Raw genomic sequence first — 24,452 nt, 5'->3', positions numbered from 1 at the left:
GGGTGGTCAGATCGGTATCATTGGTGGAACACAGGAAGCAGGTGCAGATGCAATAAGTGACAAGAGGACAAATAGAGAGGGACTGATCTGTGAATGGCCTTGAAGGATGGGACAAGAAGTATATGAGCAATGCAGTCAAAAAAGGAGGGCCAGTGGAGAAATTTAAAGGGAGTGATGCTGTCAGAGCAATAGGCAAGGAAAATGATCCTAGCAGCCACATTATGAATGGAATGTGTTTATATGTAATATGACAAATCCCACAGAGAAAGTCAGTTACAAAAAAGATTTTAAGGTGAGATATAAAAAGAAACAATATTTGCAGGGCCTCAAATTTAAGTTCCTTTAATTAAAAAAAAAAAAAGCAAATCCCATCGCAAAATCCTCCTGATGCACCCAAATATGGCACTAGACAATATACAAAGGTGGTGAGTACCCACACTGATTTCTTCTGTAGAAAGGTGTGACGGACACCCAGGACAGTGCTCTGGAATCACTTGGGACGCAGCCAGTCAGGACTCTAGTGGTTGGAGTCTACCACCCTTGGGTCTTCACACACCAGTGCAGCCACTTCCTGAGCCCTCCCCTTGCCCATCCCGTCCTTTGTCTCCTTCCCAGGTGAGATGGCCACTCCTCTGGGTCTCCACCTGCTCCAACCTGTTACACCTGGGCAGGGAGTCCTGGCTAGGTCTGCGTACATGTGGCTGGGAAAGGCCCATCTGCCCTCTAGTGGTCTCTGAAATAATCACACACCTGGATCCCATCACCGAAATCCATTGTCACAGAGAGGGGCCTGAACTTCCCCAGGTCACTGGCTGAGGTGACCCCACTCAGTTCGGTCTCGAAGGGGGCAGAGATGTGACGAAGTGGAGATATTTTTGGAGTTTTCTCTGAGTGCTGTGTGCGTGCCTCAGTCTCCCCCATATGTTACTCATGTATCAGCTATAACATTGGCATTCCCTTTAACATGGACCACCTCCATAATCTTGGAGGGTCAGACTCATGAGCTTGGCATTAGCCCTTTTCATCTGGTGTAGCCAGGTCAGAGGCGGGTGGTCTGTATACACAGTGAAGAGCTGGCCAAATAGGTATGGCTGCAATTTCTTAAGAGCACATGCCATGGTCAGGTCTTCCTCTAGGACATCATAATTCTGTTCTTGGGGCATCAGCTTCTTGCTCAGGTACATGATGGGGTGTCTCACCCCTTCACATTGGTTTGCATCAGTACCATGCCCAGCCCTGTGTCTGAGGCATCTGTGAACACTATAAAGAGCTTGTCGAAATCTGGATTTACAAGAACTGGGTCCTGGACTAGAGCCTCTTTCAGTGTACAAAGGGCTTTCTGGCACAGCTCAGTCTCGAGCACCTTGTCTGGCTTCCCCTTCTTACATAACTCAGTGATGGGGGCAGCTATGGAGCTGAAGTGAGGTACACACCTCCAGTAGTACCCCTGCATCCCAATAAAGGCCTGGACCTGTTTTTTAGTCTGGGGGACAGGCCAGTCTCTAATTGCCTCCACCTTAGCCAGCTCTGGCTTTAGGCGGCTGCTCCCCGCCTCGTGGCCCTGGTGTGTAACCTCAGCCATCCCCACCTTTTGGCAGGGGTCACAGGACTGGCAGTACTGCTGGACTGCATCAAAGATCCCTAGCCAGTAAAAGACCTGCAGCAGCCTCTGCCTGGTGTGCTGGATCCCCTGGTGTCCTGAGAGAGGGACACTGTTGGCAAGGTACAATAGCTTGCGGTGGTACTTCTGGGGGACTGCCAGCTGTCTTCTGATTCCTCATGATTCTACCTCCCTGGAGGGAGCCCATTCCCAGTACAGGAACCCCTTCTCCCACAGGAATCTTTCCCTGCAGTCTCCCCCAAGGGTTTTCCAGCCCTGTGGGCAGCAAGTTCCCTCAGCTTCGTTAATGAGGGGTCCTTCTGCAGCTTGGTCTGGAATTCGGCTGTTGGGGACGGGGTTGGAGCCTGTCCCCCTCCTTTTTCCAGGTCCGGATTCCCTGCCCCGCTAAGCCCTGGCAGCACCCACATTGCCATGGCAGGATTCCCCACCTCTGGCTGGGGGGTCTCCCCGGTGCCAGGCTGGGGTGCCCCTTTCTGGCTCTGGCAACAAGTAATGGCCAAGGTGCTCTGGGGTTCGCCTGGCCAGTCCTCCAAGTCACTCCCCATCAGCACCTCAGCTGGCAACCAATTGTGTACCCCCACTTCCTTGGGGCCCTCCTTGGCCCCCCACCTCAGATGCACCTTCACCATGGGTACCTTAACTGGGGGCCATCAGGGTTAGGTAAGGTATCTGGCACCACCCGGTCTGGGCCCACCACCTTGGGCAGGGCCAGCATCACCTCAGCTCCCATGTCCCAGAACCCCTGGACCTTCCTTACCTCCACCTGAAGGGGGATAAGGTGGCGCTAGCTCCTTTGAGGCAGCCCCACATTCACCTGGCAGATGAAGAGCTCTGAGTTGGGAGCTCTGCCCTCCGCCAGTGAGCCAGTCTGGCAACCTCCTCTCCCTGAGAGCCTGTGATGCTGCCAGCCGCACCCCCCTGGGCAACCAGCTCCTCCTCCCGGGAAGCCCCACCCAATTAACCCTTTGAGGGGTTGGCTTGCCCCTCCCATCCTTGACCCATGGGCATCACTCCCACTTGTGGCCCTCCTTCCCACAATAATGGCACCTCCAGTCTCGCTGGTCTCTGGGGGCTAGTCAGTCTGTCTCAGTATTGGTTGTCCCTCTAGGGGGAGATTTCCCGGGATCCGTCTTCTGGGGGCCCATTTGGAGGATCCCCTGTTGCATCCTCGACCTGGCCCCATCCCTCTTTGGATCCAGTCCATGTTCGACTAGCTGTCCACAAACTCATCAGCCAGCTTGCCTGCACTCTGCAGATCCTTAGGCTTCTTGTTCACCAACCACTGCTTCAGGTCAGGGGGACAGATATCATACAGCTGTTCCAGCCCATCAGTTCAAAGATGTCCTCCCTGCTAACAGCCCCAGCTCCAATGCCCCATTTGCAGATGTAATCTCCTATCAGGGTGGTGGTTTCCAGGTAGATCACCCACAGGGTCTTTCGCATGGCCCAGAATCTATTCCGGTACGCCTCAGGATCAGCTCACACTTGAGCAGTAGAGCATCCTTGAACCACTTATAGCCCCCCGTCTCCACCCTGTCCATCTGGCTGAACACACCTATGGCTTTTGGCCCCAGGAGGGGTTTCAGGTACCACAGCCAATCTGCAGGGCTACCTGGTTCAAATTACAAGCCTTCTCGAAGGCAGTGAGGTAGGCATCTATATCCCCTCCCTCCTTGAAAAGGACACACTCTCCGTTTGGGGTTAAGACGTAGGCTCCTCCGCCTCCCGGTACCGCACCTCTGAGCCTTCAGCTCCCCACCCCTCTTTGCAGCCTCCTCTCTGCGAGTCCTGGACCCTTGGGGACAGCTCCTTCATGCTGACATGTCACACTTTGTGGCTGTGAGCCCTCTGCATTAGTCACAGCATCAGAGTCAGGATGAGCCACCTCTCCCGTGTGCGGGAGGGGGAAGGAGAGGGGGAGGGGGGCGGGCAGGGATCATCCCTCGGTCCCACTCAACTCAGGGGATCTGGTGACAGGCAGGCAGGCATCCCAAGCCAAGCAGCTCCTCCCCCTGTCAGCCAGGTCATGTGCATTTTCACTGACCACTTTAGTCTCAGCCGATTGATTCCCTGGATTCAAATCCAAATCCTTGCCAGTTACAGGAACATGGATCCTGTCTCAGAGACACAGTCTCTCCATAAAGTAGGTCCAGGCTAGAATTTTGGGGGACCCCCTATTGGTTAGGGATGCAAGTCTTGAGGATGCCAGCTGCTCCCAGATCCCCATCAGCCTCATCTGGGTGACAGTCTGCTCGGTTGCTCTCCTCCAGCTAGGCAATTAGGTTAACTGCACCCTGGTGAGCCTTCCAGTAAACAAACCTCTCTCTCTGCTCAGCTTGACAATGTCCTTCTTACGGAGATGGTGGTACTCCATCTTCTGCTCTTCCCCCTAACTCTCCTCTTAGACACATTGTTCCCGAATCATTTATTGCCAGATGCTCTATTTGTGGGGTGCATTGAACCATCCTCTGGCTACCACATGTGATGGAGTCCCCAGAACAGTGCTCTGGAATCACTCAGGACGCAGCCAGTCAGGAGTCTAGTACTTCGGAGTCTGCCACCTTTGGGTCTCCAGACACCATTGCAGCCGCCTCCTGACTCTGGTCTTGCAGCGTTCAGCACCTCTGCTCTGCCCGAGCTGCCCCTATGAGCCCCCTTTCTGGGACTCTGAGGAGCCCTACACGCCACCAAAGGGCCATGCACCCGTTCTTGCAGTCAGAAGCAACTCACAGCCAGCGTGGAAGTCAGAAAGGTTTATAAGTTCTCAGAATCACAGCGTAGAAGGACTTTGCTAGCTTCTTAACTAGGGCGTGGTCGACACTGGCAGCTGATTTCGGAGGCAGCCAACGTGATATATGCAAGCTACGTACAGTAACTTGCATATCTCCGGTTGACTTCCTAACATCTACTTACCACAGTGTCTCTACTGTGCTGCGCTGATGGGAAATGCCCTCCCGTCGACACAGTGCTACACTTCTTGCTGGGGTGGATTTAGAGTCGACTTCCAGGTTCGATTGAGCGAGTCTTCACTGCTGCTCAGTCGAATCTGCAAAATCGATCCTGCGCCACCAGCAGTGTAGACATGGCCTAGGAGTTACAGCAGCAACCACCTGGAGAGCCCCATTCTTTGGGCTCCCTCCTGCCGGCCTTTCATGGGGGCCTGGCCTCTTTCCCCCAGCCACCCCGAGCCATCCCCTTGCCTCTTCCCAGTCCTTTGTCTCCCTCCCAGGCCAGGTGGCCACTCCTCTTGGTCTCCACTTGCTCCAACCTGTTACAACTGGGCAGGGTCTGGCTAGGTCTGCGTATGTGTGGCTAGGGAAGGCTCATCTGCCCTCTACTGGTCTCTGAAATGATCACACACCTTGGATCCCATCACCTAAATACGTGAGCAACATATGGGGGAGATCGAGGCACACATACAGCACTCAGAGAAAACCCCAAGAATATCTCCACTTTGTCACAGTGGGTTTTTTGGGCAAAGCAGCTATCCCTGAATAGAGTCTCAATTCGAGGGGGACATTACCTGGCCATACTATCAGTTATTCTGCTGGGGTGTGGGATTTTCCCAGTGTAATCAACAAACATTCCCTACCAAAGAGTAATGTGTTTTAACAAGTAGGCTGGCAACACATTTTCATGACATGTATTGATAATACAAAGAAATATATATTTCTTGCTATGATCCACAAGTATTTTGCAATGACACACCAGAGAGCCTTTCAAACATGTCAGCTGAATCACCAAAAATAATTCAGCCTTTTAACAGTGTTACCATGTTATGCCTTGTAACAGTTTAAACCATCTCTTTGGTGTTCAACAGGTAAACTCTTGGAATGGAGATTGGATCCCTTTTTTTAAAAAAAAAAAAACATAAAAGAGGCCTCGTAGCTAGCTTTGACTCCAACAATACCATTTGGAGACTATGAGTGATGCACAAGGCACTTATAGAAGTGCTTCCAATGCAGCTCTTCATCTTAGAAAGCAAGAAACAATGTGAAGCCCCACCCCAACTCTCCTCCACTAGAAAGAGGAGCAGTCTCTCTCTACCCCTCTGGGTAAAATTTTCACATTTTAAGAAAAGACAATTAAGTATTCACAAAAGGAAGGGCACAGGAAAACAGGCCAAATAAAGTAGTTCACAGATTCTTTCAAATTACTTTGGATTAAACATACCTCTATGCGTTGTGGAAAAGAGAGACCTGAATCTGCTGGGACAATCTGTAGTCTTTGTGCAGTCCCATCCATTAGTGTTTGAGTAACAGCTCCTTGGGAATGCACAATCTAGAAACAAACAAATAAATAACTGGAATGACAGCCATGTGAAAATATTGCTATGGCACTGAGCCAAAATGGGTTAAGCCACTAGCAGGTTGCATGACCCCAATTCAACCTTTAAAGACATATTAGAAAAGTAATGGAATGGTAATAAGGGCCATTCTTTGCAGATAATTAGCCAGACCATGTTAGTAGACCCAAGTGTTTGAAATGCAAGCTTGTACTGTTAGAAATTAGAAGTAACTACTAATTATATTAGTCTGTGTTTACCCATATTTGTTAAAAGTTTCACAATATGATTTTATTAGCTCGTAGATAAACTGCTTTTCCTGTGTATCATGATGGTCTATTGATTCCAAAATCAAAAGGGAATATTAACATTTAGATGAAACTTGGGTGTAATAATATCATTGTCTTTATGTCTCTTTAAAGTGTGTAGTAAACTACTTTTGAATGGATAATTACCTTATGCTAATCAATGTACTAGTTCCTTGTGAATACATAGGAAATAGAAAGTGTTGACTTCAAAGCCATAATAATTGCCTACTGCTGTCAGGAAGCTAACAATGGACTGCTAGGGATCTGTAAAAGGACTCTGGGGCCCTGATCCTGTTATCTTAGATTGGCTTACGCCTTGACAGGGGAGGTTTGAGTCACAAGACTAAGGTAACCAGCTCTTGTCTGGACTGCCCTGCTGCTTCTTATGGAAGAAATTACACAGACTCTGCACATGAACTGTCTATTCTATTGGATTATATAACCTATTAACTGATTTCTGGAAAAAACGTTTGCAACTCAGCTTATCACCTCTACTATGAAACTGAATTATAGACTTTTTTCTTATCTGTATGTATAATGATCTTTTAACCAATACTGTATTTTTTATTTTTCAATCAAACTTACTTTAGTTAATAAGAATTGACTGTAAGCGTGTATTTGGGTAAGATCTGAAATATTCATTGACCTGGTGGGTAATGTGTCAGTTTCTTTGGGATTGGTAGAACTTTTTATATGATGAACAAGATTTTCAGTAATCCTCAATATTTGACTTGGCTGTCTCAGTGGAAGCTCAGGACTGGATGGCTTTAGGGAAACTGTGTTTTTGGCTTCTGGGTAACCAGTAAGGTATATAAATGCTGTTTTGTTGCTGGACTGGTGAATCTCCTTGGGTGAAAACTATTCTCTACCCAGCTATTAAAATCTTCAGCTTCCCCCCGACAAATTCTACAAGGCAGTTACTCATTTTCAGTATAAAAATCTGCAGCACGTTAAATTTAAAATTCAGAGGCAATGTAAAATAATTTAAATTTAAAGTAAACATAAATAACACAATACTAACTGGATTGGTGACAGTTCCACATACACTAGGTCAAGTATAATGTACACAATAGAGGGCTTTAACTATTTCTAGTACTTTTGATTGTTTAAACAATTATATGACACATTTCAATTATAATACATTTGGGCTATTAAAATATAAATACTATTGCTAACACGATCCACTGTCTACAGCCAAGCCCTAAGATACAATCGGATTTGCTCCGATCCCTCAGACAGAGACAAACACCTACAGGATTTCCATAAAACATTCTTAAAACTACAATACCCACCTGGAGAGGTGAATAAACAAATTGACAGAGCCAAATGGGTACCCAGAAGTCACCTACTACAGGAAACACCCAACAAAGAAAACAACAGAACACCATTGGCCATCACCTACAGCCCCCAGCTAAAATCTCTCCAACACATCATTAAGGATCTACAACCTATCCTAGAAGATGATCCCTCACTCGCTCAAACCGTGGGAAGCAGGCCTATCCGTGCTTACAGACAGTCCCCCAACCTGAAGCAAATACTCACCAGCAACCGTACACCATACAACAAGAACACTAACCCAGGAACCTATCCCTGCAACAAACCCCGTTGCCAGCTCTGCCCACACATTGACTCTAGTGACACCATCACAGGTCCTAACCACAACAGCCACACCATAAGGAGCTCATTCACCTGCACGTCTACTAATGTAAGATATGCCATCATATGCCAGCAATGCCCCTCTGCCATGTACATTGGCCAAACCAGACTGTCACCACGCAAAAGAATAAATGAACACAAATCAGACATAAAAAATGGTAACATCCATATACCAGTAGGAGAGCACTTCAATCTCCCAGGACACTCTGTAGCTTACTTGAAAGTTGCCATACTTCTACAAAAAAAAAAAACTTCAAAAACAGACTTCGCGAGAAACTGCAGAGCTTTAACTCATCTGCAAACTTGACACAATCAAACTGGGTCTGAATAGGGACTTGGAATAGTTATCTCATTACAAGAAGTAATTGCCACTGATCACACATTCTCACCTTCTAATCAATGGTTGTGAACGGGCCTCATCTATTCTAACTGAATGGACTTTGCTAACACCTATCCTCCCCATTGTTGTTCCTTACCCTTGAATGTATATTATACCCCCTATCTGATTTCTATTTCTTGCATCTGACGAAGTGGGTTGCAGCCCACGAAAGCTAATGCCTGCAGAAATTAAATTTGTTAGTTTTTAAAGTGCTACAGAACTCTCGTTGTTTTTGCTATATTGCTATACCATGCTGTTGCATAAAGATAGCTCTCAATAAAGAATCAGGATTGGAACAAGTTGCCCCTCTAGAAATCTGTCTACAGTTAAATCTACCCAGCCAATCTGAGCCAGAAAGAGGAAGGTACTTACCTTGTGCAGTTAAAATGGTTCTTGGAGATGCATTGCTCTATGGGTACTCCACTGTACGTGTGTCTGCGTCCCTGTGCCTCTGATCAGTGATTTTAGGTAACAGTGTCTATTCGGCCTGCATATGTACTCTATTTCCTTTATGCTGTGTCTTGAGGCCAACTAGCACTGCGCGGGCAAACCACCTTCAGTTCCTTCTACACCACAGAGCACCTATTGAGAACTCTGAAATGGGGAGAGCAGGGGGTTGTGGAGCACCCATAGGGACACACGTCTTGAAGAATCCTTGTTCCTGCACAAGGGGGATAACTTCCTCTTCTTCTTCGAGGAAGTCATGGGTTCTCCACCATAGGTGACTCTCAAGAAGTATCCCTGATGGAAGATTGGGGCTTCAGAGTTGAGTCTGTTATGGATGACAATATTGTGGAGCTGAAGGCATCGGAAGCTGAGTCTCTAGTAATTACATAGTGTTCTGTGAAAGTATGAGCAGGTGCCCAAGTTACCACCTTGCAGTTTCTGGGATAGGAACATTATTAAGAAAGGTGACAGAGGCGGAAACTAATCTTGTGGAATGTGTACGGATTCTGGATGGAGGTAGCAAATCATGAGCATGATAGCAGTAGTAAATACAGTTTGAGACCCATTTGGAAAGTCTCTGAGCTGATATTGTAGTGCCTTTTGACCTGTCCACAACCAAGAGAAAGAGCTTAGGGGATTTCCTAAAGACCTTTGTCCTGTACAAATAAAAGGCCAAGGCTCTCCTAACATTAAGCGTTTGTAGTATAGTCTCACTGTGACTATACTATATAGGATAAAAGGTGGGAAGTTGAATGACGTGGTTCATGTAAAAAGACAAGGTCACCTTGGGGATGAACTTTGGGTGTGACCTCAGAGTGACTTAGTTTTTAAAGAAAATTGTGAAGGGGGTGTGCCATTAATGCCGCTATTTCCCCTATTCTCTGTGCCAAGGTGATGTCTACTAGGAACGCTCTCTTCATTGATAGATGCGTAAGAGAACAAGTGGCCATAGGTTCAAAGAGTGGTCTAGTTAGGGTCTTTAGAAATAGATTTAGGTCCCATGTTGGAGTGGGGTGCCTGGTTTGTGGAAAGAGGTTTCCTATGCCCTTGAGAAACCTCTTTCAATAGATGGGTACTTGGTTTTCGCCCATCCATCTGTTGGTGGAAGGCCATTAAGGCCGCAAGATGTACCTTGATGGAGCTAAGAGAGTGCCCCATCCTCTTGAGGCTTAGTATGTAGTCCAGCATGAAGGGAAGGGAGGAAGATACCAGGACAATTTGTTTGGAATTACACCAAAACTTGAATCTTTTCCATTTTTGCAGGCAAGTGCAGCAGGTAGATGATTTTCTACTGTGTAATAACACTTCCTGCACCTCCTTGGAACAGCAGTTCTCTATATGTTGGAACCATGATGGAGCAAAGCCTTGAGCCAGAGGATCTGTAGGTTGGGGTGTGTTGCAGCACAATTCCCAGCATGCCCGCCCCTCGCCCCCCCACACGCTCAGTGCTAACAGTAAAACCGTGACCTGACCTTATTAGGCTGCATCTGTTGTTGTCAGCATTTAGTTGTTATGCTGCTACCCCCCCCATATGAAAACTGCCTACGCATCCCAGTGCCTCTGTTGTTCACAGATGTCTTTGTTACCCACCGATAACGGGCTATGTATCCAGTGCCATAACAGCTCCACCCAAGGCCACATGCATCGTCATAGTCTGGCAGGTACTAATGTATATCCCTCCTCCAATCCAGAGCTACTAAACTTGTGACGCATTCTCTAGTATAAAAAGGGGTACGCCCCATGCCCAAATTGAGAAAGCGTCTGCCAGCCTGATCACCTGGTCCGCCCCGCCTCTCCTGCTCCCGTACTCTGAGCGCAAATCGTGTAAGCCGGCCCAAGACTACGTTTCCATACCGAACGATATGCTGCGACTCCTTCTGCTCCTCGTGGTGAGATATAGAAAGTAACTGCTTTGCCTTTTTCTCTGCTTGTTTCATATAATAATCTTTTAAGCTAAGTATTAAAGCGTGTACCCCATATCCCTTAATAAAATTTTGTTGTATTATCCAACTGACTCATTATTGACTCTGGGGGATCCATAACCTTTTGGGACAGGGTGGAGGGTTCGTCCATCATTTTGGGAAAGGAGGTGTGGAATGGGTTGAACAGGGATTGGCAGACACATCGCTATCTGTGCCAGGTATGGATACCACGTCTGTCATGGCCAAATAGGAGCAATCAATATATCTTTTGCTTTTTCTCTTTTTATTTTTATTAGGACTTTCAGCATCAGAAGGAACAGAGGAAAGGCATATAAAAGATAAGCAGCTGACATGAGAACATTGTGGCGAAAGGACCAATTCCATAGCGTTAGTGCTTCCGTACACAGGGAGGACGATATGGCGCTCCCTTGTCGATCTATGTAAAACATGCACGTTATGTTGTCTGTCATGATTTTTGTGTGAGTGTCCTTGATTAGTGGAAGAAAGTGTGTGCAAGCATTTCTGACCACTCTTAGTTCCAAGAGGTTGATATGGAGAGTCACTCCAGGGGGGACCATTAGCCCTGAACCTTGTTGTTGCTCAGATGGGCTCCTCAACCTATTAGAGATGCATCCGTTCTTAGAAGCAATGTTGGGGAAGGGGGTGAATGGGATCCCTGCACATTCATAGGGTCTTTCCACCATTCCATGGACTGTTTGATCCTGGAGGGTATCAACATGGTTTGTACAGTCTGTCTCTGGTGTGTAGACAAACCTGAGTCAGGCTTGTAGGCAACTCATGTGTAGTCTAGAGTGAAATATCACAAATGTGCATGCTGCCATGTGCCTGAGAAGCTGGAGACAACGTCTGGCAGGCATTTGTGGACTAGCTTGGACTCTCTCTATTAGAGAGGTGAGGGTGTGAAATCTGTGTTTCAGGAGGAATGTTCTTGGTTATACAGTGTTGAGATTGCCCCCCCATATACTCCAAGTGTTGTATTGAAGAGAGATGGGGAGGAAGGAGGGAGGTGAAGTGGATAAGAGTATCTTCCCCTGGATCCCAGTATAGCTACTGCGTAGTGGTACCCACAGGTGGCCATACAAGGTTGAGGCTCGAACCAAGGGTGCAGCTGAGAGAGCCCTGGCTGATGCAGAGATGGGCCAAGGTTTGAGTGTAATGAGAGGATATCATCCTTGTCACAATCTGAGACCTCGCTGGACAACAGTAGAGCTGATAGATAGAGAGATTGGAGGAGAATGCCCTCATGCTAGTGGTGATTCTGGGCATCAAGATGTGCTCAGTACCGGGACCCAGTACCAAGCAGCAAGGACTCTGGAGTCTCAGCCACCATGAAGGCTCTAGAAAAATGAAACTACTGCAGTACCATGGTGATTGGTACTGTCAGAGCTTGTCGATGCTGACTTGCCAGTACTGAGGAAATTGGCGGAGATCTTGTGCGAGATGATCAATCCAATGAGGGTTGTTTGGAAGTAGTCAGCACTGTGGGTTTCCGCATCAGTACTGCCTTTGCTGAGATGGTACCGTTCTTGCTCTTGCCTATGGCAGGTGGTGCGCTGCTTCAGAGCCCACGGCCTTCAGGTCTTTAGGCTTATAGGGGTTGTCTGCACCGGAAGACCCATGTGTCCTATGGGTATCATGTTTCAGAGCAGTCGGTACTGAGGTGACCAACTGTGCTGGGGTTCTCCTCTGGCTAGTCAGGAACTCAGTTTGAGGGCACAGCCCTTTTTTTGGAAACTTTGCAAGGGGAGCCAGAAGATTTCTTCCTTGGCTCTCCTTCCTTCGAAGTTGAAGGTTCTGGGGATGATCTTCATCCATGGAGGGGATTCGGGATCGGATGCCAGTTTAAGAGTACCCTCCATGAAGTATTTGCTGGCAGAAGGTACACTTCTGTGGAATATGAGCCTCTCCAAGGCACTGGATGCAAAGGGAGTGTGAGTCTGTAATCAGTATTGCCTCCCTGCAGGAGAGGCTCTGTTTAAACTCGGCGGGGGAGGGGGAAGGGGAGGCCCGGCATGCCCCTTACTGGGGGTGATACTCAGATAGGGCTAAAGGGGGGAAAGCAGAGGTCAGGAAAAAAGTTTTCAGGGCTTTTTGGTAGATTTTCCCCACCTGTTAAAAAAAACCAAACAGAATGCTATAAAGCTAAGAAAAATCTAAATGAAACTCTGAGGAAAAGAGAAAAGTGGACTGATACTTGATCCTTTTAAGGCCAGGGGCAGCTGAGAAGGAACTGAGGGTGGTTCACCTGTGCAGTGCTAGTTAGCCTCTAGACAGAGCATAAAGGAAGGAGAGTGCATGTGTAGGCCAAACAGACACTGCTATCAAAAACCTCCAATCAGAGGTGCAGGGACGCAGACACACCTACAGTGGAGAATCCATAGGGACGCTACTCAAAGAAGAATTATTTACAATCCTAGAATTTAAGAATTTTAGTCACAATTTAGATAATTTTTTCAGCAAAATAATAACTAAAATTGATTAAATATGACTGCCATCTATTGCAAAAAGACATCTATTTATCTACTTCTTCACAAAGATGGGATACCATGATGCAGAGAGGCTTGAATAAAAAGCCTCATCAGTAACAATAGTGGGGTGTCTCATCCATTGAGAGTAAATGCAAGTCTTTTTTGTCTGTCTCAGAATACATAAGGAAGTAATAGACTTCTGTATGCCCTGGTAAGGCCACTGTTGTCAATAAGCAACAAACTAGATCTCACTGCAAATTTCACCTTTAGATTTTGTCAATGTTTAATTTCTTAGAATATGAATTTAGATCTTTTTTTAAAATGCACATTAGAAAGCTTCACATTATGTACCTAATAGCTTTGATCATGCACATAATTGAAAATACAGCAAAATAGCAAATTTTTAAAGTGTATCTTCTCATTTCCATGCCCAAGTATTATCATCAAAATAGAATTCACAGTGTAAAAATTCTTGAAGCCCTTAAACAGACATTTGCACTTTATTTAAGCAAGGACTTTTAAGGTTGGAAGAGTAATCTCTGTAACTAAAATCTCTAACATTACAGTTATCAGTAGAGGAATTGTATGCAACTTCTCCATGCAGTGGAGCTGCTGCAAACTCTAGTGCCCCCAGACATCAGTAGTTTTCTAAGTGAAAGTCAGAAATTATGAGTCTGGAATAGAATTAAAAGGGAGAAAAGACGGGATGGAAGATAAGATACACCTTTATTCAAAGGCAATAACAGTTTTAAAAATAAATTACAGCTCAAAACAAGTGCTGGATCCCATTGGCAATCTTCTCTTCCCAGCAGTATAAAGCTCCTGTAAATAGCCCTAAAGAATTGCAAGCTGGCAGACCTAAACCTGTCAATGCTTTAGGGCTGACTACTCCTTGTCCTGGGGTTCATCTCAAGGTAATTTTGGGGAAGATACATGCCACATTTAGATGGGAGACAGGAAACATTTTTTGCAGGTTGTTTTAGAAAAAACAAAAAAAAAAAGAAAAAATCCAACGACAGCAGTCATTTGAATCTTTCTCAGAGGTCTGTACTAGTGCAAATAGAGATGGCACAGCTGGATAAGTGGACAGTTTACAGGTTAAGTAGCCAAAGGTGAAATAAACAAACACATACACACACACACTTACTTCTTAGAGAAGAAAACCTAACTAGAATACTATAGCACAAAAACTATTTTTAAGTCAGGAAATTATGATTTAAGGTCCCCAAATAACCTTGCCACACGTCACTGTTAAGCTATGTCATGCAGACATGTAACTATGGTAGGTATTTCAACTACTTTTCAAGCTTTTGAAATTCTGAACAATGAAACATAACAGAGCATGCACGTCAATTATCCTTTTCAAGGAATAGATAAGATATTTTGTTGCCTAATTCAGATCAAGACAGTTACTTGGTTGCATCTAGGAGCTTGTTCACACTTACCCGGAAATTCGGCGGCAGTCGACGGGAGTTATGCAAACCACGACGGGAGTTACGCAAACTACTCTGCAACTGCTTCTGTGCACTGTTCACACTGCATTGTTCCCGTCGGCTCAGCACTACGTTAGTTGAGGTAGTGGACTTATTCAGTCGACCCCCTCATTGATTGAGTGGGTCTCACTGACCGCTCAATCGATCATGAAAGATCGATCTGGTGATGGCGAATTGTCGCCGCCAGTGTAAACATAGCCTGATTCAGGAGAGATTGTTCTGCACATCAAGGAGGTTAGTAATTACAGTGCTTGCTATATCTTGTCTGTGTAGTGAGAATGGTCAGGATAGATTGCACTTTGTAGTTTATAGTGCAATAGAGGAAGCTTGTGTCTCTAAAGTTTCCACGTTCCTTAAACCTGAACTATTTGTATTAAAGAGACAAGGAGGGTGAGATATCTTTCACTGAACCAACTTCTGTTGGTGAGAGAAACAAGCTTTCGAGCTACACAGAGCCCTTCTTCAGATCTAAGAAAGGTACTAAGAGTGTCACAGCTAAATACAAGAAAGCAGAGACAGTTTAGAATAAGTAGTTAGCACAGATTCTAAGGGACCAGTCAAGCTCTGTGCAGCTCGAAAGCTTGTCTCTCTCACTAACAGAATAAAAGATATAAATCTGCAATAAAATATATAACCTTCCTCCTTGTCTCTCTAATATCCTGGGACCGACATGGCTACAGCATCATTGCATACAACTATTTGTCCTAAGGAGTTTACAATCTCTGCTGATTTTCCAAACTCTTCAGACTGAAATGATTTCAATTCTAGTTTAAAAATTCTGTTATATGTCTGCAGAGCTTGTAAATGCCATAAAACTGATCAACAAGTCTATAAACTCTGCCAGGAGCTCTCAGATGTTCACATTTCTATAGTTAATAGCCATGCCCAACATTTGAACTAGTCTAATAAAAATGGATCTATTCACTAGATTTCTCCCAGGACTACTGAATAAACAAACACATGAGGTTTCTAAACCAACTCATTTTTGCGATTCTACATTACAAAAGAGTCAGACTTTACAGAAGTGAAAACCCCTTTACAAATGCCAATAAATCAAACACTTTAGTTAATTAATTTCAGACTTCCCAAAATACTTTTTTGGCTAAAGACCACAATGAAGAAATTTCAAGCAGAAACAAGAAGGTTCAATATTGATATTAGAATATAATACAAATAAATAACATTTTAGATTTATATAATGATTGGGGGGGACACACAACAAACCCTTTGAGACAAAATTTTCTGAGATACCCTCCAAATGACCTGTACTGGTGGTAATTTATAGGCAGCTAGTGCTTTGCTATTACCTTGTGAGAATGCGTCTTATTCTAGACTTTTCTTTTTAGTGTTCTGTAGTCCTTCTCTATATATTCTCTTATACTGGCAGTGATGATTCCCGTACTGCTATAGCTACAGAATTACTTATTTATTTCAGGACTGAATTACAGTTGTTTCTTTAAAGCTCTCAAAGATATACTTGGCAGAAAATGAAACTGCTAATTATCACCGCACAGCAGTATGAGTTTAACCCTTTTAACTTTATATCGTTTATGTGTGCATTAACAAAAACATTAAATACTGTTTGTCACAGTGTAACCAGTGTATTTTTTAAATATCCAAGTTTTATGTATTTGTGGTGGATACTTTTTTGCTTTCACAGACATTAACCTTTCTGCTTTGAAATTGGAATTTGGCAGCACATGAGGAAATGGATAAACTGCTATATAATTACTTCACAGCTCCAAGGATTATGAGAGGGAGCTATTGCAGATTCTTGACTGGCAGAACTGTCTCCCTGGTTTGGGGATAAGAACTACTCCATTCCTAGTAGGAAGTGGCTAGTATTGGGCAGAAGATGTATGGGAAGGTACTCTATGTAATGCTACATATAGGCAATGATAATTTTTTTCTTTAAAAAGCTACATGTTCTTTTGTTTTTAATCTGCAAATATTTCGTAGGTTTTGCAAACTACATCACTACCATCTATTCCATGTATCCAAAGATCATGCTCTTACTAGGGCTGTCATTTCTGAAATGCTTTATGAACAATAATTATTATCGAGGAGTTACTACCCCAACTCAGGATGCTATTAGTGACTTCAGTACCCTAATGAAACATCAGGTCTGTGAATAGTCTCAGTTTTCTTCAAAAATTGGGGGGGGGGGGGGGGAAGAATCTCTTTTGTGCTTGTATACCCCACACTGGATTTTGTTTGTGAATTCGGGAACACTGTTTCATCAATGTTCACATGAATTACAAGCGCTATTGGAAATATTGGCTCATCTTCCACACAGTTTCAAATATGGTTTCGAAGGATGAGTCACAAGCTTGTATCCAGCATGAGTACAACCAGACAGAAGAATAGCTGCTTCCCATAGGTTAACTATAGATGAAGAAGGCTGCTATCTGAAAATCACAATGTTGGATTGTATATAAACCCCAAATTCCAAACTATATTGGCAAAGGTGAATATACACTAAAATAGAAGATACACTCGACACGTAGTTCATTCTTCAAGGCGTTTCCCTCCACCTGTTAGCACTGACTCGGAGGCCAGTTTGCTCCCATCTACTTTACCTCTTTCAGACACTGAAAAAGCAACAGATATTGCTGCATTTGGATAGAACAAAAGAAAAATATACAAGTGTCATCTGTACAGGGATAAATCGTCTCACTATTTCCCTTAGCAGCCATTAATACACATGAACAGGAAAGATAGTAAGATAGAGAGCCTCATATGCAAGTGACTCTAAGGAGGAAGAGCAAGTACTCAGCTACTATTTGAGACCTTCCAGAGAAGCAATCAATTCACAGAATATCCTTCCCATCAACTATGATCAATGTTATCGAAACTGATGATTGGTCTAAAACACCATAAGGAAATTTTACTTGTCTTATTCACTAGTAGTGGGTAGTTAACCATAGATAACAGTACAATCTCCAGACTAGTCACTTCAGAAACCAGACTGGTAAGAGACACCTATGAGATCAAAATATGACTGAAGCTGCTTCAGTAGATCTAGGCTCATTTATATTGGCACCAATAATACTTTCTGAATAACCTTATCTAACAGTGGTAGTTAGAAACTGGACAATAAAAGGTGAAGTTATTAGTATCTGGAAATGCTTAATAGAGAAATGTTTTCAGCACCACCTGCTTAATATGCTAGAAATCTGCCTTCACAAAAGGAAGATGTAGCAATAGTGTACAAGCCTGTTTGGACTTACTGATAATGCCTTATATGGGTCAGAAACGAGTTCCTCCTATTTCATATACCAAAACAATCAAATCCACACACATTCAAGAAGAGAGGTTACTGGCTGTGATGAAAACAGCACAACTGCTTCCCTTCCTCTCCTTTAGGGAAGACAGTTGTGCTCTTACTAAACTAACAGGTAAAATACAAGAACCGACATAGAATAGCATGCCAGGACTGTGTCAGGGAGAGCAAGTAGGGCCTATACTTCTAATTAAAATGGCCTCTCCTAAGAAGGAAAGGAGATTGAGACAAGCAACATGGCTGGCTTGCACTCTCCTCACCAGTTGAGTATGAGTTTGGCTTTCGTTGTTTTTTTGAACTGGATATAAACTTGACTGCTACTGTGAACAAGAAGACACAAGAATCTGAGATTTTTTTTTATGTATATCCGGAATTAGACACAGACAGACTGAATTCTGGAGTCAAGTTCAAAGTCTCAATCCTTAACTTTGAGGGACTCAATGGCCTGGGCCCAAGATATCTAAAAGATTGACTAAAGCTCCTGGATGAAGACTGTGGTCGACATCTCCATCCCTCAGACACAATAGAACTTGCTACCATAAGGGAAAAGGTTGTCTGTTCAGGGACAGAGTTTTCTCAGGGGCTGGTCCAAGACAGTGGAACGAAATCCCATAGGCGCCAAGGACCAATACAAACCTCACCACTTTCCACTCCAAAGTGCATTTCTTCAGTCTGCCTTTTCTAATATAAACATACAGCCAGCGTGTACTTTCAAACAAAAAATAAGCCAACCCCCCTCCACTCCCTCTAAATCCCCACCCCAGACTACACAAACACACACACAACACTGCACATATAATTCTCCCTCTGGGGAGAGGATGAGACAGAGAATAAACCACATATGACAAACGTTAATCATGTTGCTTAATGCACCGTGGAAAGCACTCAGATAATACAATAATGAGAGCAGTATAAGAACATACATAAAATTAACACAATCCAAGAGAAAGCTTTCCATTCAACGTTAAAACTGATAGAAATTGAGTTTGAAATCACCTGGAATACTTCACTGGACTGTAAAATAAGATAAATCTAAATTAACCAAGAGCAGAAATTTCAAGTAAACAGGTGTCATGTTTATATATTTTTCTACTTATAACTACACTTGTATTGATTTTGAACAGGACATACAGTAATGAATCCGTGTTTTATATTTTTACACACACACACACACACACACACACACACACACACACACACACACACACACACACACACACACACACACACACACACACACACACACACCACTAATTTTTACTATCTATTCATGCATTTCTAAAAGCACTTATTACTGCAATATTAAGGCACCATACACAGATTAAAGAAAATAGAAAGAGCTGCCCATCAAGAATAAATTCTGTCCTCTTTGGCTCATACCAGGCATCCTTGCACTTTTCAAATTATGGACCACTGCCACTTCCATCTGTGATAACATAACATCATGGTCGCAATTAGGACAATTGCTTACACAAATGCATTTTTAACTGTCAATACAATTTTGCAGATAAAGGAGAAGAAAGCCTACACTGTCTGACTAAACAGCTCTGTGAAGACAATCTGTGGCTCACTGCTGCAGAACCACTGATTTAGTCAATGATTTCTACTTTTGGAAACATTGCTGCATTTTTTTTAACTCAATTTCTTTGGGGAATGCTTTGACAAAGACACAAATTTTACATCGTTATGTGAAGATAGCAAGAACAGGGTTCTTGCTAATCTCCTATGGGAGGGTCTTCTGGAGCTTTGGGCCCAATAGAGACCATACTCTCTTGTGGCTTTGATCTTTACATATGATTATTATGCTTTATTGTCCAACTTGTCTCAAACAGGACTAAATATGTGTGTGTGTATATATATATATATATATATGTACCTCTCCCATTTGTTGTTCAATAATTTGATGGGCCACTTCCTCTATGGTTGCCATGATCTTTAAATCACCAGAATTTCCTGTCAAAGAAAGAAGAAGGTTCTTAAAATCTATAACCTTAAAGATGAAAATATCTGGGGGAAAATATACTTTACATAAATAGAGTATATCGAGTTGCTTAAGTGAGCCCAGCAACTAATTTAAAGTGCGGTCATACTTTAAACGTGACTCTAAAGAAATGGCATCATATACCAACCATGTTTGTGTTTCAAAGGCTTCCAGATAATTTTGCTGTTTCAGTTTTTTAGGGTTTTTTTTTTTTTGTTACAACAGAACTATAAGCTCACAAAAAGATTTCAAAGAAGTATTGTGTCGTCTTTGGCTTTTATATCATTCCCATCAATTTTGACCCACTGAAGGGTCTAAATTAAAAACTTACTCAATTGGAACTTAGCCAACTTTCTGTTGATGTATAGCTTGCTCTCTTGAAGCTTTCTTGGTTTAGCAGTGCTAACAGGAATAATTAAAAATATGTGTTTGTCATTAGAAGACATTTCTTAGATGATAAAAACAGGTCTGTGAAATAAGATGATACCAATGTTGCTTTAGTGGTCATAGTATGCTTTAGAGAGCAGAAATTTGTTTGATTCAAGTCTGCTCCCCCCATCCATGTGAAATATAGTCCAAGTGACAAAACTCAAATCATTACCCAGTGAATATTAAACCACTGTTATGTAATATTAAATGTTCATATGTAAGGTTGCTATGTTTGGGCACGTATTTACATTTTTACATTAGTCAATATGTAAGAAAGGTGCATAAGAGTTTTGAAGCATCATAACCACTTGTTTAAAGTCATGTAAAAAAAATTCATTATAGTTTGTAAAGCACTAGAAATTGAATCTGCTTTATGTACCAAGCCAATACTCTTATATGGAGACCTCATCTACTTCAAAAGTTGTACTGTTTTAAATATATTAGTATAGTTAAAATAATATAACCTCCCTAGCGTGGAAAATATTGTCTTAGTATAAACATGTTTTATACCTGTAGAGGAAGAGTAAATAAGCTGCACCTGTATAAGGCCCTTTACACTGGTAAAACTGCATCCATGCAAGGAGCTGTATCAGTTTAACTATTTTGGCTAAAACGAAATAAACAAACAAATCACACCCCTTACCAAATAATTATACCTTACAAAAACTGTGTGTAGATCAAGCTTAAGATACATAGGTTATTTCTTCTCGTTCCCCCTATAACCTTGCTGCAATCACATCACGTCACATTCCCTGTCCCAGAGGCCCTGCATCATGACCAAACTACTAGCCAAAGACTCATTCTGGAGCCAATTCTGCTTCTGAAGTCAAATAGACTGGTGCTTTTTGAACAATGAGAGAACCACAATTCCTACCAGTATGCACAGTAGCACAGTGGCTCTCAACCTTTCCAGACTACAGTATTCCTTTCAGGAGTCTGACTTCTCTTGTGTATCTACAAGTTTCACCTCACTTAAAAACTACTTGCTTTCAAAATTAGACATAAAAATACAAAAGTGCCACAGCATACTATTGATGAAAAATTGCTTACTTTCTCATTTTTACCATATAGTTATAAAATAAATATTGTATTTGCATTTCAGTTTATAGTATATAGAGCAGTATAAACAAGTCATTGTTGGTATGAAATTTTAGTTTGTACTGACTTCGCTAGTGCTTTTTATGTAGCCTGTTGTAAAACTAGGCAAATATCTAGATGAGGTGATGTACCCACTGGAATACCTCTGCATACCCGCAAGAGCATGTGTACCCCTGGTTGAGAACCACTGCTGTAGCATACCTAGCTAGCTCTGTTGACAGAGAGGGAGAGAGAGAATGGAAACATGTTTTCACTTTGCAGAGCACTTCTAAACCACCAGCAAACTTAGTAGATATTTTCATTAGTACACAGAAGGAAAGAGTGAAGACAAATCAAAACTTCATCAGATGTGTATATAAAAAAATCTTCTCATTTTACAAACATTAAAAGCTTGTCAATAAGTCTGTAGGAGCACTATGTTATCCACATTTTACAAACAGTGAAACTGGATCACAAAAATAATCCCTCAACCAAAAAAACAAAATTCAGTGTTTCAAGTAAGGTCTTATATAAACTTTTTCTTTTTCTGTTTTTAATAAAATATTCTCCAAAACAGAATAGTATGTGGGCTGCCAGAAGTGATGTTACTGATTCCATAAATAAAAACCAATGCATCAGACTGAGATTATGTATACAGCAGAAGATACAATCTTTCCGGTCAGACTTGATGTTCTGATCATTTTAAATATAGTTTAATAGTGTTGTGTTCTGAGACATCATCAATTTAAAAATCACATTTGTCTGAATTTTGAATCTAGAGTCACAACACCTAAAACTTCTATAACTTAAATTAGCAAAAATTCAGTTTGTTTATTGTACATTTGACTGCACTTTGTCAGTCAATTTCTTCCCTGCTGGAAAACCCTTAAGATTTTAATTTTTTTTTTTAATTAGAACATAATATTAAAAGGGCAATCAGAAACTTCATTTTTTTTTTTAAAATTACGCAAATTTGCCAACTCATCTTTGGCTAGACTTTAGTGTAAAAAGTGAGTGCTTTATATAGAAGAGCCTAATCTAACTAGTTTTTTTCCAATAATTCCCACTTAAATTAATGGAATTTCTTTAAGGGCTCTGTGTCAGAGCCACACCCATAATCTGTACATCTTTTTGGGTCTTTCCTAACAGATAATGTATGTATGTAATACACTTAGGAATGATGCATTATTAAGAATCTGAAAAATACTCCCACTAGATTGATATTTCAGAGTCAAGATTTTGCCCTCAAATAAGTGGCATTACATTGGAACTGTAGCACAAAATGAAAATCTTTCAAAAGATGTCGATAAAATTCTATTTGAAGACATAAAAAGTCAATTTGGTTTTTTTTAATTATTTAATATTAATAATGTAAGGTTCCATAATTCACTTTTATACAATTTGCCTTGATTTTTAAAAACCTTTCCTAAAAAAATAGGGATTATTTCCTTCTATTTTCTTGATGGCTGAAGGTGTCTTCAAGGATTATGCTGTCTATACAGGAGAAAACATGAAACTTTCTTTACACAAATTGCTGTCAGATGCACAGAGTAAACACACTGAAATCTCAGGTGTTACTTGTACAAATGCACAACATTTTAAAAGTATGATTTTCAAATTAACTGTTCCACTTTAAATAGATGAAAAGGATTTAGCATACTATGCCTATTAGACTGATAGTATCAAGCAAGCAGAGTTTTTGAACATGAGATTGCACATCATTTTAAATGATAATTTTACTCCATTGAGTTTCTAGTTTTAAAAATAACATACTTGTAAAGTTCATTTTGAATAGTTTAGGCAATTTTAATCCATCAATAATGATAACTATGTAAGTAAAGGTAAGTGGAGAATAAATTTTTCCTGAAGCTAAACTTTTTATTTAGTGATCAAATTTTCCATTTTATGGTCACCACCTAGCACATCTTCTGCATTCTTATTCCCAAAGAAATGGAGAGTAGGACAAGGTCATTATTCCTCCATCAGAAAGGCTTTGACTAAATTCTTTCCACAGTGAAGCCTCCAGGGTAACAATCATTTCAGTCATATTTACTAACAAAGGCTATGGTCATGCTAACTTTCTTCATTTTTACCTCTTTTCTAAATCTTTTGATGTTACAGCCTGCACAGTGTTGGCACATTCTGATGCAAATGCTGAATACTAATTGCTATTGCAGTAATTACCCTCCATCAACTCAGCAGCACATGCTCTCAAGCAACGTTTTGCAATGAAAAGGAAGTGGACAGTTCTTCTTTTGTCTTTGCAAAGGCTTAAAGTCAAATACTGAACTTTCACATAATAGAAGAAAAAACAAGAGTTCTGTGGCACTTTAAAGATTAACAAATTTAATTATGTTATGTTAGTCTTTAAAGTGCCACAGAACTCTCGTTGTTTTTGCTGTATACAGACTAACACGGCTACCCCTCTGAAACATAATAGAAGGTGATTAGTGCAGTATCTTCAATATAAATTGTCTCAAAAACATAAATTAGAAAGGCAAAACTCATTTATCTTACCTTGAGTCATTATGCAATAATAATTAAAGATAATTAATTTATCTCCTTATACCATGCTCAACAGAATATCTAAATGTCTTCAAAAATTAAATGAAGTCAACATAAATGCATGTTGATGTTTTTCATCATAAATCTGAGGAGCAGAAAAGTTATGGTCTCTGATTTTTCCAAGTCTCTGACTATTTTGGCCAACTTCTTATTTGGGGCAGCAGGGCAAGAGGAACCAGTGAGAATGTGTTTTCCTTCCAAGCCTCCTTAAGGAAGTATTCTTTCCCATCCTTGCCATATTTGGGAGCAAGGAATTCAGTGACGGCTGAGGAAGGTCTAGAGATCTAAAAGTGTGATGGATTAATGAAACCTGTTCATCAGCGTTAAAGATTCCAAGGTTTGCTTTTTGGAGAAATACAAGGAGCTTCTCCTTCCTCTTAGGGGAAGTGACTCAAACTCTGAAATACTTGCTTTTGGATCCTGACTTACTAGAAGTCTGGATAAGGAAATAAGAGTCAAAGAATGAAAAAGGCAACAAGCAACCTTATGGGACAGAATGGGACAGGTAGCAGGTGTC

The 24,452-nt window shown here is 42.1% G+C and overlaps 1 protein-coding gene across 7 annotated transcripts in view; it reads right to left on the bottom strand.

Annotated features, from left to right (window-relative positions):
- The window catches only part of NR2C1 (nuclear receptor subfamily 2 group C member 1), a 104,580-nt gene that overhangs the window by 57,593 nt on the left and 22,535 nt on the right, over nt 1-24,452 (bottom strand). For 5 of the 7 annotated variants that reach the window (XM_067559799.1, XM_067559796.1, XM_067559794.1 and 2 more), the window contains 2 exons: nt 19,760-19,836; nt 5,795-5,902 (listed from right to left, as the gene is read on the bottom strand). In XM_067559799.1, the coding sequence (XP_067415900.1) occupies nt 5,795-5,902; nt 19,760-19,813 (162 nt within the window). In that variant the 5' untranslated portion in view covers nt 19,814-19,836. The remainder of the gene's footprint in view (nt 1-5,794; nt 5,903-19,759; nt 19,837-24,452) is intronic. The other 2 variants (XM_067559797.1, XM_067559800.1) reach the window with 1 other exon arrangement.

Source organism: Emydura macquarii, unplaced genomic scaffold, assembly GCF_026122565.2.
Source record: "Emydura macquarii macquarii isolate MOO-44397 ecotype Brisbane River unplaced genomic scaffold, CSIRO-AGI_Emac_v2 contig_2205, whole genome shotgun sequence".
Taxonomy (NCBI): domain Eukaryota; kingdom Metazoa; phylum Chordata; order Testudines; family Chelidae; genus Emydura; species Emydura macquarii.
The sequence above is the reverse complement of the archived record's forward strand: the minus strand, read 5'-3'. Positions and strand labels throughout refer to the sequence as shown.